At 46.6% G+C, this 13,551-nt stretch overlaps 1 protein-coding gene across 2 annotated transcripts in view; it reads right to left on the bottom strand.

Annotated features, from left to right (window-relative positions):
- Positions 1 to 11,405, bottom strand: part of LOC101103644 (mucin-16) — a 76,125-nt gene extending 64,720 nt beyond the window's left edge. The window contains exons 1-4 of one of the 2 annotated variants that reach the window (XM_060415430.1): positions 5,336 to 11,405; positions 3,925 to 5,004; positions 2,134 to 2,267; positions 1,973 to 2,040 (exon numbers count right to left, since the gene is read on the bottom strand). In XM_060415430.1, coding sequence (XP_060271413.1) covers positions 1,973 to 2,040; positions 2,134 to 2,267; positions 3,925 to 4,741 — 1,019 coding nt within the window. In that variant the 5' untranslated portion in view covers positions 4,742 to 5,004; positions 5,336 to 11,405. The remainder of the gene's footprint in view (positions 1 to 1,972; positions 2,041 to 2,133; positions 2,268 to 3,924; positions 5,005 to 5,335) is intronic. The other variant, XM_060415431.1, reaches the window with a different exon arrangement.
- Between the last annotated feature and the right edge of the window lie 2,146 nt (positions 11,406 to 13,551).

Raw genomic sequence — 13,551 nt, forward strand, 5'->3', positions numbered from 1 at the left:
ATGTAAAGATTTTAGGGAGGACAACAGATTTCTAGGGCAGGGAGCATGTGGAATTGTGGTGCTGAAAAAGACTCCTGAGAGTCCCTTGAACTGCAAGGTGATCAAACCAGTTAATTCTAAAGGAAATCACCCTGAATATTCATTGGAAGGACAGATACCAAAGTTCCAATACTTTGGCCACCTGGTGTGAAGAGCAGACTCATTGGAAAAAGACCCTGATGCTGGGAAAGATTGACGGCAGGAGGAGAAGGGAGCCGCAGAGGATGAGATGGTTAGATAGCATCACTGACTCAATGGACATAAATTTGAGCAAACTCCAGGAGATGCTGAAGGACAGAGGAGCCTGGTGTGCTGCAGTCCATGGTGTCCCAAAGGGTTGGACATGACTTAGCAACTGAACAACAACAGCACATGGAAGGGAAACCCAAGAGCATCATAGACCTTGGATAATGTGAATGAATCACCCCATGGCTGGCTGTGACATTGTGTAACAACCTTCATGGAGCTTGAAAGGGGGGGGGGGATTTTATTTTCACATGGGCAAATCCAAAGGCTCTTTGGGAACACATGTTGGGCAGGCGATCAAGTTTGGAGAAAAACAGAGAAAATGAGTTAAGAAGAAGTAAAGGGAGAGATGGTTCAAAAATATCTTTGTCTTGTGGAAGCAACTTAGATGTCCATCGACAGATGCATGGATAATGAAGATGTGATACATACAAACAATGAAATATTACTCAGCCATAAAAAGGAACAAAATTGGATCATTTGTAGTCATGTGGATGGACCTAGAGTCTGTCATACAGAGTGAAGTAAGTCAGAAAGAGAAAAACTATATTAATGCATATATATGGAATCTAGAAAAATGGCACAGACGAACCTATTTGCAGGGGGTGGAATAGAGATGCAGATGTAGAGAAAGGACATGAAGACACAGGGGAGAAAGAGGAGGGTAGGATGGATGGAGAGCAGGGCACTGATGTGTATGCACTACCGTGTGTAAAACAGATAGCTGGTAGGAAGCTACTGTATAGCACAGGGCGTCCCGCTTGGTGTTCTGTGACAACCTAGAGGGGTGGGATGGGGGTGGGCATGGGAGGGAGGCTCTAGAGGGAGGGGATAGATGTATACATACAGCTGATTCACTTTGTTGCACAGCAGAAACTAACACAATATTGCAAAGCAACGGTGTGTTGAGTTGCTCGTGCATGTGTGTGTGCTAAATCGTTTCAGTCGTGTCTGACTCTTTGCGAACCTGCCAGGCCCCTCTGTCCATGGAATTTTCTAGGCAAGAATACTGGAGTGGGTTGCCATTTCCTACTCCAAAAGCAATTATACGCCAATTTAAATATGTTATATATAAAAAGAACTAGTTATATGAAAACATATTTTTAATAAATAAATAAAGGAAAAAAATATCTTTGTCTTGAATTTAAGCTGACCCTACGGTGATTCACCCAAAGCAGTGGCTTTTTCAGGAAGGAAGAAAGATCCCATTCCTCTCTTATCTGGGAATTCTGCTTGCTATTGTCTATACACTTCAAAGTATTCCCATCACATGTCCCTGTAGCATAGTACAGTAGTTCTCAAAGTGCAGCCCAGACACCCCTAGAGTTCCTCAACCTTACAGGGCATCCACCAAGTGAAAAATATTTTTATATTTATACTAAGATATTATTTTCACTTTTACTCTTTCAAGAGTATACAATGATTTTTTTTTTCTCCAGAGGCCACAAGGTGAAATATTGTAAATATGGACTGCAGAGGCATATATCCTGCTGTGTCTTCCACTAAGGCTAGATGGTAATATTGTGGAAAAATAGAAACAATGACCCCCTTCCTCATTATGCTTTTCTTTTGGCAGGGAGTGGGGGTAGAAGAAATATGGCTATTATTCACTCATTCTTCTTCTTTTTTAATCTTTTGGCCATGCCACATAGCACGTGGGATCTTAGTTCCCTGGGAGACGTCTCACCTGAGCAAGGTCAGTCTACAGCCGGCGTACCGGGAACCAATGCTGCTGTTTCTGAACAAAGGCCTGAGCTGGAAAGAATGAGAGGGAGACAAGTGAGAGGGAACAAGACAGCAGGGTGTTGGGAGGCCGAGGCAAGGTGGGCATTGGTGTGGGTCTCTCACCAGCAGCTGCAGGCGTCTCTCAGTGTCTTTGAATATCTTAGAGTCCGAGTTTCCCAGGTCTTCTGTGTAGCGCAGGTTGGTGATGGTGAAGTTGACAGTAAAAGGCATCAAGAAAGGAATTGCAGCTGCAGTGGCTGGGAAAGTAAAATGAGGCCAGTCCTGAGTTAAGCCTGGGCTGAGGGCGGGAGCTAAGGCTCTGAGGACACACCTTTACTCCACGTCCCACCTGGGTGCCTGGCATAGGCTGTCCCACCTGAGACACCCCATGAAGCAGTCCCTGTCCAAGATCCTCCCATATCAGCTGACCAACCATCCCAGTTTGCTTGGGATTACGTGGATTCCTAGGGCATCCCTAGTGGCTCAGTGGTGAAGAACCTGCCTGCCAATGCAGGAGACACAGGTTCAATCCCTCGGGCGGGAAGATTCCCTGGAGGAGGACATGGCAACCCACTCCAGTATTCTTGCCTGGAGAATCGCATGGACAGAGGAGACTGGTGGGCTGTAGTCCATGGGGTTGTGAAGAGTCAGACATGACTTGGTGACTACAAAAGCAACAACAACATGTAGCTTCTTGGGATGCAGAATTGATCACCTTATTCCCACTTCCCCTTTGCTCTTACCATTTCAGCACATACCAGTACCTGCATCTCTTTGTCTTAGGAGACTTAGGCCCAGGGAGCATCCCTGTAGCAATGATTCCTGGGAGTTGGTGGATAAATATCCTAGCTTCCTCCCCACCCAAGATAGGTTAATTCTACAGTTCACGTTCTGTGCATTCTCCCAGGGTCCCCCTCCAGCCTCCAGAATTGTGAGACAATAAATTTCTGTTGCTTAAGCCACTCAGTTTGTTGTACTTTGTGAAGGCAGCCCTAAAAAGTAATTCACCAAATGACTTAACAATTTCTCTTCTAGGTGTATACCCAAAGGGAATGGAAAGAGGGACTCAGACAGATTGGTGCACACCCAAGTTCATAGGAGCATTATTCATCATAGCCAGAAGATGAACACAGCTTGAGTGTCCAACAGGTGACTGGACAAAATGTGGCCCATCAATACAAATGGAATATTATTCATCTGGTGGCTCAGCGGTAAAGAATCTGCCTGCCAATGCAGAAGATGCAAATTCGATCCTTGGGCCAAGAAGATCACTGGAGAAGGAAATGGCAACCCACTCCAATATTCTTGCCTGGAAAATCCCATGGACAGAGGAACCTGGAGTGCTACAGTCCATGGGGTCTCAAAAGAATCTGACTTGACTTAGTGACTAAACAGCAACAACAAACAGGAATGAAGTTCTGATAAACACTACAACATGGATGAACCTTGAAGATATGCTAAACAAAAGAAGCCAGACACAAAAGGAAACATACATTGTGTGATCCCTCTTATATGAAATACCTATCATAGGCAAATTCATATAGACCATGAATAGATTAGATGTTACCATGGGCTGGAAGGAGTGGGAAAGGGGGAATTTTTGCCTAATGAGTTCACAGACCCTGTTCAGGGTGATAAAAAATTTTGAAAACAGATAGTGGAGATGTTTGCACAATAGTGTCAATGTAATTCATGCTGCTGAACTATCCATTTACATATGATTGGTAAATGTATCTACTATTTCATATGTGCCCAGTTGCTTAGTCGTGTCCAACTCTTTGTAACTCTGTGGACTATAGTCTGCCAGGCTTCTCTGCCTATGGGATTTTCCAAGCAAGAATACTGGAGTGGGTAATAATACTTCAATTATTTCATATGTATGTATATATTTTATCACAATAAAAACATTCTTACTTGTTCCTGACGTCACAGTCACAGAGGCCAAGGTGGATGTTCCAGGCGTGGTCACACGGGCAAAAGGACTTCCAGCCAGTGTGTTGAGGGTGGTTGTGGTCTCGGCCACAGTGGGGCTTGAACCTGTGGCAGCTAAATGAGTGGTCTCAACAGTGGCGGTTTTCAGGATAGTGGTTGTTCTTACTCCTTCCACATGACTGGTTTTAGGTTGCATTGTGGTCTCCGATGGTCTCAAGGTCACAGTGTCCCCTGTCACAGTTTTGGGAAATTCTGAGAGTTCAACAGAGGTTGCAGGTGGTGAGGTTTCTGTGTTTCCAGCAGTTACAGGATAAAGCTCAACAGTTGTTGCAGAGGTCCTGGGAGGCCCAAGACCACCAGGGGAAAGAGTCGGAGCAGGGAGGCTTGTGCTGGCCTGGGCTTCAGGACTGGTGGCCAGGAAGCCTGTGGTCTCTGGTAAACCATGGGAAGTAGCTGGCGCTGCCATGGCTGTGCTGAGTTCTGCCTCCCCAGTGGGGACCGAGGCTGTTGCTGAAGAAACCCCAAGGGAGACAGTTGGGTTTAGAGCAGCCCCGGCTATCACGGTCACAGGCATGGTGAAGAAAGCGGATGTTCCTGGCCGCCTGAGGGAAACAGTCTGAGATGGAGGAGCTGCGCTAGTCTCCAACTCAGGCCAGAAGGACGGTGAGGCTGTGGTTTCCGGTAAATGAGGAAAAACAGCTGAAGCAGAAGTTGTGCTCGTCTCTGCACTGGAAGAGGTGACTAATAAGGCTGTGGTTGCTGGTTCACCAGGAGAAAGAGTCAGAGGTAGAATAGCCATAGTGGTGTCTGTCTCAGAGCTCACTGTATCTGGTAAACCAGGGGAGACAGTTGTAGCTGGGACAGCTGAACTGGTTTCTGTCCCAGGTCTGGTGGCCGTTGAAGGTGTAGTGTCAGATTCACTATGGGAAATACTGGGGGTTGTCTTGAGAACAGTTGGGCTGGTCTCTTCAGGATGGGTGACAAGTGAGACTGTTGCGTCTGGCTTTCCAGGAGAAACAATCAGAATTGGAACGGCTGAACTTGTTTCAGTCTGGGTGACCCCTGAGGCTGTAGTCTCTGGTTTCAGTGTGGAATTAGTCCGAGTTGGAAAAGTTGTACTGATCTCTGTCACGGAATTGGTAACCAGAGAAGTCACCATCCCTGATACACCAGGTGAGACAGTTGTAGCTGGGACAGCTGAACTTGTTTCTGTCCCAGGACTGGTGGCTATTGAAGGTGTGGTGTCTGATTCACTCTGGGAAACTTTGGAGGTTGTCCTGGGAACAGTTGGGCTGGTCTCTTCAGGATGGGTGACAAGTGAGACTGTTGCGTCTGGCTTTCCAGGAGAAACAATCAGAATTGGAACAGCTGAGCTTGTTTCAGTCTGGGTGACCCCTGAGGCTGTAGTCTCTGGTTTCAGTGTGGAATTAGTCCGAGTTGGAAAAGTTGTACTGATCTCTGTCACGGAATTGGTAACCAGAGAAGTCACCATCCCTGATACACCAGGTGAGACAGTTGTAGCTGGGACAGCTGAACTTGTTTCTGTCCCAGGACTGGTGGCTGTTGAAGGTGTGGTGTCTGATTCACTCTGGGAAACTTTGGAGGTTGTCCTGGGAACAGTTGGGCTGGTCTCTTCAGGATGGGTGACAAGTGAGACTGTTGCGTCTGGCTTTCCAGGAGAAACAATCAGAATTGGAACAGCTGAGCTTGTTTCAGTCTGGGTGACCCCTGAGGCTGTAGTCTCTGGTTTCAGTGTGGAATTAGTCCGAGTTGGAAAAGTTGTACTGATCTCTGTCACGGAATTGGTAACCAGAGAAGTCACCATCCCTGATACACCAGGTGAGACAGTTGTAGCTGGGACAGCTGAACTTGTTTCTGTCCCAGGACTGGTGGCTGTTGAAGGTGTGGTGTCTGATTCACTCTGGGAAACTTTGGAGGTTGTCCTGGGAACAGTTGGGCTGGTCTCTTCAGGATGGGTGACCACTGAGACTGTTGTATCTGGCTTTTCAGGAGAAACAATCAGAATTGGAACGGCTGAACTTGTTTCAGTCTGGGTGACCCCTGAGGCTGTAGTCTCTGGTTTCAGTGTGGAATTAGTCCGAGTTGGAAAAGTTGTACTGATCTCTGTCACAGAATTGGTAACCAGAGAAGTCACCATCCCTGATACACCAGGTGAGACAGTTGTAGCTGGGACAGCTGAACTGGTTTCTGTCCCAGGTCTGGTGGCCGTTGAAGGCGTAGTGTCAGATTCACTATGGGAAATACTGGGGGTTGTCTTGAGAACGGTTGGGCTGGTCTCTTCAGGATGGGTGACAAGTGAGACTGTTGCGTCTGGCTTTCCAGGAGAAACAGTCAGAATTGGAACAGCTGAACTTGTTTCATTCTGGGTGACCCCTGAGGCTGTAGTCTCTGGTTTCAGTGTGGAATTAGTCCGAGTTGGAAAAGTTGTACTGATCTCTGTCACAGAATTGGTAACCAGAGAAGTCACCATCCCTGATACACCAGGTGAGACAGTTGTAGCTGGGAGAGCTGAACTTGTTTCTGTCCCAGGCCTGGTGGCTGTTGAAAGTGTGGTGTCTGATTCACTCTGGGAAACTTTGGAGGTTGTCCTGGGAACAGTTGGGCTGGTCTCTTCAGGATGGGTGACCAGTGAGACTGTTGTATCTGGCTTCCCAGCGGAAGCAGTCATAGTTTGAACAGTTGAACTGGCTTTTGTCTCAGAATGGGTGACCCATGAGGTTGTGGTTGCTGGTTCATGTAGGGAATCAGTTAGAGCTGGAAAAGCTCTACTGGTCTCTGTCCCAGAACTGGTAACCAGTGAAGTCACCATCCCTGGCACACCAGGTAAGACAGTTGTAGCTGGGACAGGTGAACTGGTGTCTGCCCTAGGACTGGTGGCTTTTGAGGGTATGGTGTCTGATTCACTCTGGGAAACATTGGAGGTTATCCTGGGAACAGTTGGGCTGGTCTCTTCAGGATGAGTAACCAGTGAGACTGTGGTATCTGGCTTCCCATGGGAAACAGCCATAGTTGGAACAGCTGAACTTGTTTCTGTGTGGGTCACCCCTGAGGCTATAGTCTCTGGTTTGTTCATGGAATTAGTCAGAGTTGGAACAACTATACTGGTCTCTGCCATGAAACTGGTAACCAGTGAGGTCACCAGCCCTGGAACACCAAGTGAGACAGTTGTAGCTGGGACAGCTGAACTGGTTTCTGCCTCAGGACTTGTGCTTGTTGAGGGTGTTGTGTTTGATTCACTATGGGAAACACTGAGGGTTGTCTCGAGAACAGTTGAGCTGGTCTCTTCAGGATGAGTGACAAGTGAGACTGTTGTATCTGGCTTTCTAGGAGAAACAATCAGAATTGGAACAGCTGAACTTGTTTCAATCTGGGTAACCCCTGAGGCTGTAGTCTCTGGTTTCAGTGTGGAATTAGTCTGAATTGGAAAAGTTGTACTGATCTCTGTCACAGAATTGGTAACCAGAGAAGTCACCATCCCTGATACACCAGGTGAGACAGTTGTAGCTGGGAGAGCTGAACTTGTTTCTGTCCCAGGACTGGTGGCTGTTGAAAGTGTGGTGTCTGATTCACTCTGGGAAACTTTGAAGGTTGTCCTGGGAACAGTGTGGCTGGTCTCTTCAGAATGGGTGACCAGTGAGACTGTTGTATCTGGCTTCCCAGCAGAAACAGTCATAGTTGAAATAGCTGAACTTGTTTCTTTCCCAGAATGGGTGACCTCTGAGGCTGTCGTCTCTGGTTTGTGAGTAGAATCAGTCAGAATTGGAAAAGTTGTACTGATCTCTGTCACAGAATTGGTAACCAGAGAAGTCACCATCCCTGATACACCAGGTGAGACCGTTGTAGCTGGGAGAGCTGAACTTGTTTCTGTCCCAGGACTGGTGGCTGTTGAAAGTGTGGTGTCTGATTCACTCTGGGAAACTTTGAAGGTTGTCCTGGGAACAGTGTGGCTGGTCTCTTCAGAATGGGTGACCAGTGAGACTGTTGTATCTGGCTTCCCAGCAGAAACAGTCATAGTTGAAATAGCTGAACTTGTTTCTTTCCCAGAATGGGTGACCTCTGAGGCTGTCGTCTCTGGTTTGTGAGTAGAATCAGTCAGAATTGGAAAAGTTGGAACAGCTGAACTGGCTTTTGTCCCAGAATGGGTGATCCATGAGGTTGTGGTCTTCGATTCATATAAGGAATCAGTCAGAGTTCGAAAAGTGGTACTGGTCTCTGCCTCAGAACTGGTAACCAGTGAGGTCACCATTCCTGGTATACTGGGTGGGACAGTCATAGCTGGGACAGCTGAACTGACTTCTGCTGCAGGACTGGTAGTCATTGAGGGTGTGGTGTCCGATTCACCCTGGGAAACACTGGAGGTTGTCCTTGGAACAGTGTGGCTGGTCTCTTCAGAATGGGTGACCAGTGAGACTGTTGTGTCTGGCTTCCCAGGGGAAACAGTCATAGTTAGAATAGCTGAATTTGTTTTTGTCCCAGAGTGGGTGACTGCTAGGGCTGTTGCCTCTGGTTCGTGTGTAGAATCAGTCATAGTTCTAAAAGTTGTACTGATCTCTGCTCTCGCAGTAGTGATCAGAGAAGTCATAACATCTGGTACACTAGGGGAGATAGCTGTAGTTGGAATGGCTGAACTGGCTTCTGCCTCAGAACTTGTAGCCATTGAGGGTGTGATGTCTGATTTACTATGAGGAAAACTCAGAGTTGTTCTGGAAATAGGAGTATTGGTCTCCATAGATTGCATGACCCATGAGGCTGCTGTCTCTGGTTTATGTGAAGAATCAGTTGGAATTGTAAAAGCTGTACTTGTCTCTGTCCCAGAACTTGTGAAAAGTGAGGTCCCCAAGCTTGGCATAGTAGAGAAGACAACTGAAGTAGCTGAACTGGCCTGCACCCCAGGATGAGTGACCAATGAGGCTGTGGTCTTTGGCTCAACGGGAGAAAGTGTCAGAGCCGGAATAGCCATACTAGCATTTGTCTCAGAACTGGTGGCTTGTGGGTTCACTGTATGTGGTACATGAGTGGAAACAGTTGCAGTTGGACTAGCTGCACTGGCTTTTGGCTCAGAACGAGTCATCCACGAGGCTGTGGTTTCCATTTGACCTGGAGAAGCAGTCAGTGTAGGAAGAGTGGTACTAATTTCTTCCCCAGAACCAGTAACCAGAGAGGTCACCAACTTGGTTACACTAGGTGAGACAGTTGTAGCTGGGATTGCTGAACTAGATTCTGTCCCAGGACTGGTGGCTGTTGAGAATGTGGTGTCTGTTTCAGTATGGGAAACACTGGGGGTTGTCCTGGGTAAAGTTGGACTTGTCTCTTCAGGATGGGTGGCCACTGAGATTGTTGTATTTGGCTTCTCAGGTGAAACAGTCATAGTTGGAACAGCTGTACTTGTTTCAGTCCCAGAGTGGGTGATCCCTGAGGCTGTTGTCTCCGGTTTGTGTGTGGAATCAGTCAGAGTTGGAAAAGTTGTACTAGCCTCTGCAACAGAACTGGTAATCAGTGAGGTCATCATCTCTGGTATACCAGGTGAGGTAGTCATAGCTGGGACAGATGAACTGCCTTCTGCCCCAGGACTAGTGGCTATTGAAGGTGTGGTGTCAAATTCACTCTGGGAAACATTGGGGGTTGTCCTGGGAATATTTAGGCTGGTCTCTTCAGGATGGGTAACCAGTGAGACTGTTGTATCTGGCTTCCCAGGGAGAATAGTCATAGTTGGAATTGCTGAACTTGCATCTTTCTCAGTATGGGTGACCCCTGATGCTGTTGTCTCTGATTTGTACATAGAGTCAGTCACAGTTGGAAAAGTTGTACTGGTCTGTGCCACAGAACTGGTAACCTGTGAGGTCACTATCCCTGATACAGCAGGTGAGACAGTTGTAGCTGGGACAGCTGAACTGAATTCTTCCCCCGGACTTGTAGCCACTGAGAATGTGGTGTTTGATTCACTATGGGAAACGTTGGAGGTTTTCCTGGGAACAGTTGGGCTGGTCTCTTCAGGATGGGTAATGAAAGAGACTGTTGTATCTGACTTCTCAGGGAAAACAGTCATAGTTGGAACAGTTGAACTGACTTTTCTCTCAGAATGAGTGACCCATGAGGCTGTAGTCTCTGGTTCATGTAGAGAACCAGTCAGAGTTGAAGAAGTTGAACTAGTCTCTGCTGTGGAACTGGTAACCAGTGAGGTCACCATTCCTGATACACCAGGTGAGACAGTTGTAGCTGGGACAGCAGAACTGACTTTTGCTCCAAGACTGGTGACCACTGAGAGCATGGTATCTGATTCATTATGGGAAATAGGCATTGTCTTAGAAACAGTTGGGTCAGACTCTGGAGGCTGGGTGACCAAGGACACTGTTGACTCTAATTCATGCGGGAACCCAGTCAAAGTCGGGAAGGTTGTACTGGTGTCTGTTCCAGAACTAATAACCAGGGAGGTCACCATCACTGGTTTGCTAGATGAGTTAGTCATCACTGGAGTGGCTGAACTGGCTTCTACCCCTGGACTGGTGGTTGCTGAAGATGTGGTGTCTAATTCTCTAGGGGAAAAATTCATAGTTGTTTTGGAATCAGGTGTGCTGGTCTCTGTGGAAAGGAGCCATGAGGCTGTTGTAACTTGTTCATCAGGGGAGACAGTCAAAGTTGAAAAAATGGAACTGGCTTCTGTCCCATGATTGGTGGCCCATGAGGCTGTTGTCTCTTGTTCATGTGGGAAATCAGTCATAGTTGGAAAAATTGTGCTGGTCTCTGCCCCAGAACTGGTGGTTGGTGAGATTTCCACCCTTGATACCTCAGGGGAGACAGTTGGAGTTGGAACACTTAAATTGGTCTGTGTCCCAGAATGGGTAATCAAGGAGACTGTTGTTTCTGGCTTACCAGGGGAAACAGCCAGAGTTTGATCAGCTGAGCTGGTCTCTGTCCCAGGACTAGCAACCAGTGAGGTCACCATCCCCAGTACTTCACGGGAGACAGTTGGAGTTGGAACAGCTGTACTGACTTCTTTCCCAGAACTTGTAGTTGTTGGGGGTGTGCTGTCTGATTCACTATGAGAAATAGAAATATTGAAGATTGCCCTGGAAACAGTTGAACTGGTCTCTGCAGGATGGGTGACCCATGAGTTTGTGGTCTCTGGTTCATCTGAGGAAACAGTCAGAATTGGAACAGCTGCACTGGTTTCTGCCCCAGAACTAGGGACCAGTGAGGGTGTAGTCTCTGGTCCTCTACTGAAAATGGATGGGGTTGTCATAGGAACTGTGGTGCTGGTCTCATCTCCAGGTCTGATGGTCAAAGAGGCTGTCATCTTTGGACTGTCTGGGGTTGTGATGATCGTTCCTATTGTGCTTGTGCTGGCCTTTTTATCTGATGTCCTGAGGAGAGGCAGCATTCCTGAAGTGGGAGTAGACACTCTGGTAGTCACTGTCACTGTGGGCTTCAGAGCTGTGGCAGTGGTCTCTGTCCTCTCTGTCCCTCCTGTTGATAATCCTGTGAAGTGTAGGACGGACACAAAATTGGGACAACATGATTACTATTTACTGGGTTGGCAATTGCTTATTTTGTCTCCACGTCAGGAAAGGGAGAGAAATGTCTGCCTGGTGTGTGCTGAGATCCTTCTGGAATGGGAAAATGCTCTCACCTTACCTGGGGCTTCCCAGGTGGTGTTAGTGGTAAAGAACCTGGCTGCCAATGTAGGAGATGTAAGAGATGCAGGTTCGATTCCTGGGTCCAGAAGATCCCCTGGAGGAGAGCATGGCAACCCATTCCAGTATTCTTGCCTGGAGAATCCCATGGGCAGATGACCCTGGTGGGCTTCAGTCCATGGGGCCTCAGAGTCTGTCATGACTGAATCGACTTAGCATGCATGTTCCTTGCCTGACTCACCTTGGGCTGCACCTCCTCCACGAATTCTTTCTGTTGTTGTTGTGGGTTTGTTTGAAAGTATTTATTTAAAATAGGAACAGGATTTTTAAAAATCAGTTTCTGAATTAATTATACATATTAAGGGTGTGAAAATAAAAAAGAGAACAATGAAAAATTGAAAATGGAAACCAACATAAGTTTTTTTTTCCTCACTCAGGTAGACATCATAAAAATAACAGAAACAAACTTTAAAAACATAATGAAGTAAAACTCTCCTTAACAAAGAACCATGCACATAAAATGAAAGAGCCCTCTGTAAGCCAAATAAATCGAATTGCTCTTTTTATTAAATATAGAGAGGTGGCAGCTATGTTACCCAAATTCCAGAGAGTATAAATAACTCAGGACCATATTGGAATAATCTCTAATCTAAAATGAGTGAAAGCAGAAAAAGGAAGAGAGGAAAGCTAAGAAAATTAGATCACTGTTTTTTTCTTATTTTGACTGGGCCCTGTAGCTGTGGTTAAGATGCTGCACTTCCAATGCTGGGGATGCAGGTTTGATCACTGGTTGGGGAAATAAGATCCCACATGCTACATGGCACAGCCAAAATACTCCTAATGAGGACTTCTTGTATAGCAGAGGGCACTCTAGTCAATACTATGTAATGGCGTATATGGAAAAAGAATCTGAAAAAGAGTGGATAGGAACTTCCCTGGTGGTCCAATGACTAAGATTCCATGCTCCCAATGCAGAGGACCTGGGTTTGATCCCTAGTCAGGAACTAGATCCCAAATGCCACAACTAAGAGTTTGCACGCTGCAACAAGACCCAACACAGATAAATAAATAGTTTTTTAAAGAGTGGCTATATGTATATGATACATGAAACATTCACTTTGCTGTATGAAGCTAACACAACATTGTAAGCCAACTAATCTCCAATAAAAGCTGATAAAAGTTACATCATCATTATTTTGTTCCTTTGCTGTCTCCTCTACTGGACTGAGAGAGCTCCACGGATGCAATGCCAAAGTATTTTCGTTTATGTCACAGTCTCTAACACACAGTAAATTAATAATAAGCCTTTTTAGAATTAAGTGAATATGTGAAGCTGACGCATTCAACCTTGAGCTAAATTCACTCAGCCATGTTAGGAGGGAAGGAAAAGTAGCATCTACCTGGTAACTACTTGACAAAGATCCAACTGGGACAGTGAAGCCCATGGCAACTCCATATAGTTCTTTGTCCAAAGAAACAGGGCTTCCCTGGTGGCCCAGTGGTGAAGAGTCCACCTGTCAGTGCAGGAGACGCAAGTTCCATCCCTGATCTGGGAAGATCGCACATGCTGCGGAGCAACAAAGCCTTTGTGCCACAACTATTGAGCCTCTTCCTGAGAGCCCGGGAACCACAGCTACTGAGCCCCCGGTGCTGCAGCTACTGAAGCCTGCATGCCCTAAAGCCAGCACTCCATTACAAGAGGAGCCACTGCGATGAGAACCCCGAGAACCGCAGCTAGGGGGTATCCCCTGCTCTCTGCAACTAGAGAAAAGCATGCACAGTAACAAAGACCCAACACAGCCCAAAACACATGAATAAAAGAAAGAAAAAATTTAAAAATTTTTAAAAGGAAACATTTCATCTTTCTCAGGCAAGAAATAAAAGCATAAGTCAGATTATTGGGAAATAAAATGCTGAACCTACCTGTAAGACTAGCAGATGTGGGTGTCTGGGGAGT

The sequence above is a fragment of the Ovis aries genome, chromosome 5, assembly GCF_016772045.2.
Source record: "Ovis aries strain OAR_USU_Benz2616 breed Rambouillet chromosome 5, ARS-UI_Ramb_v3.0, whole genome shotgun sequence".
NCBI lineage: Eukaryota > Metazoa > Chordata > Mammalia > Artiodactyla > Bovidae > Ovis > Ovis aries.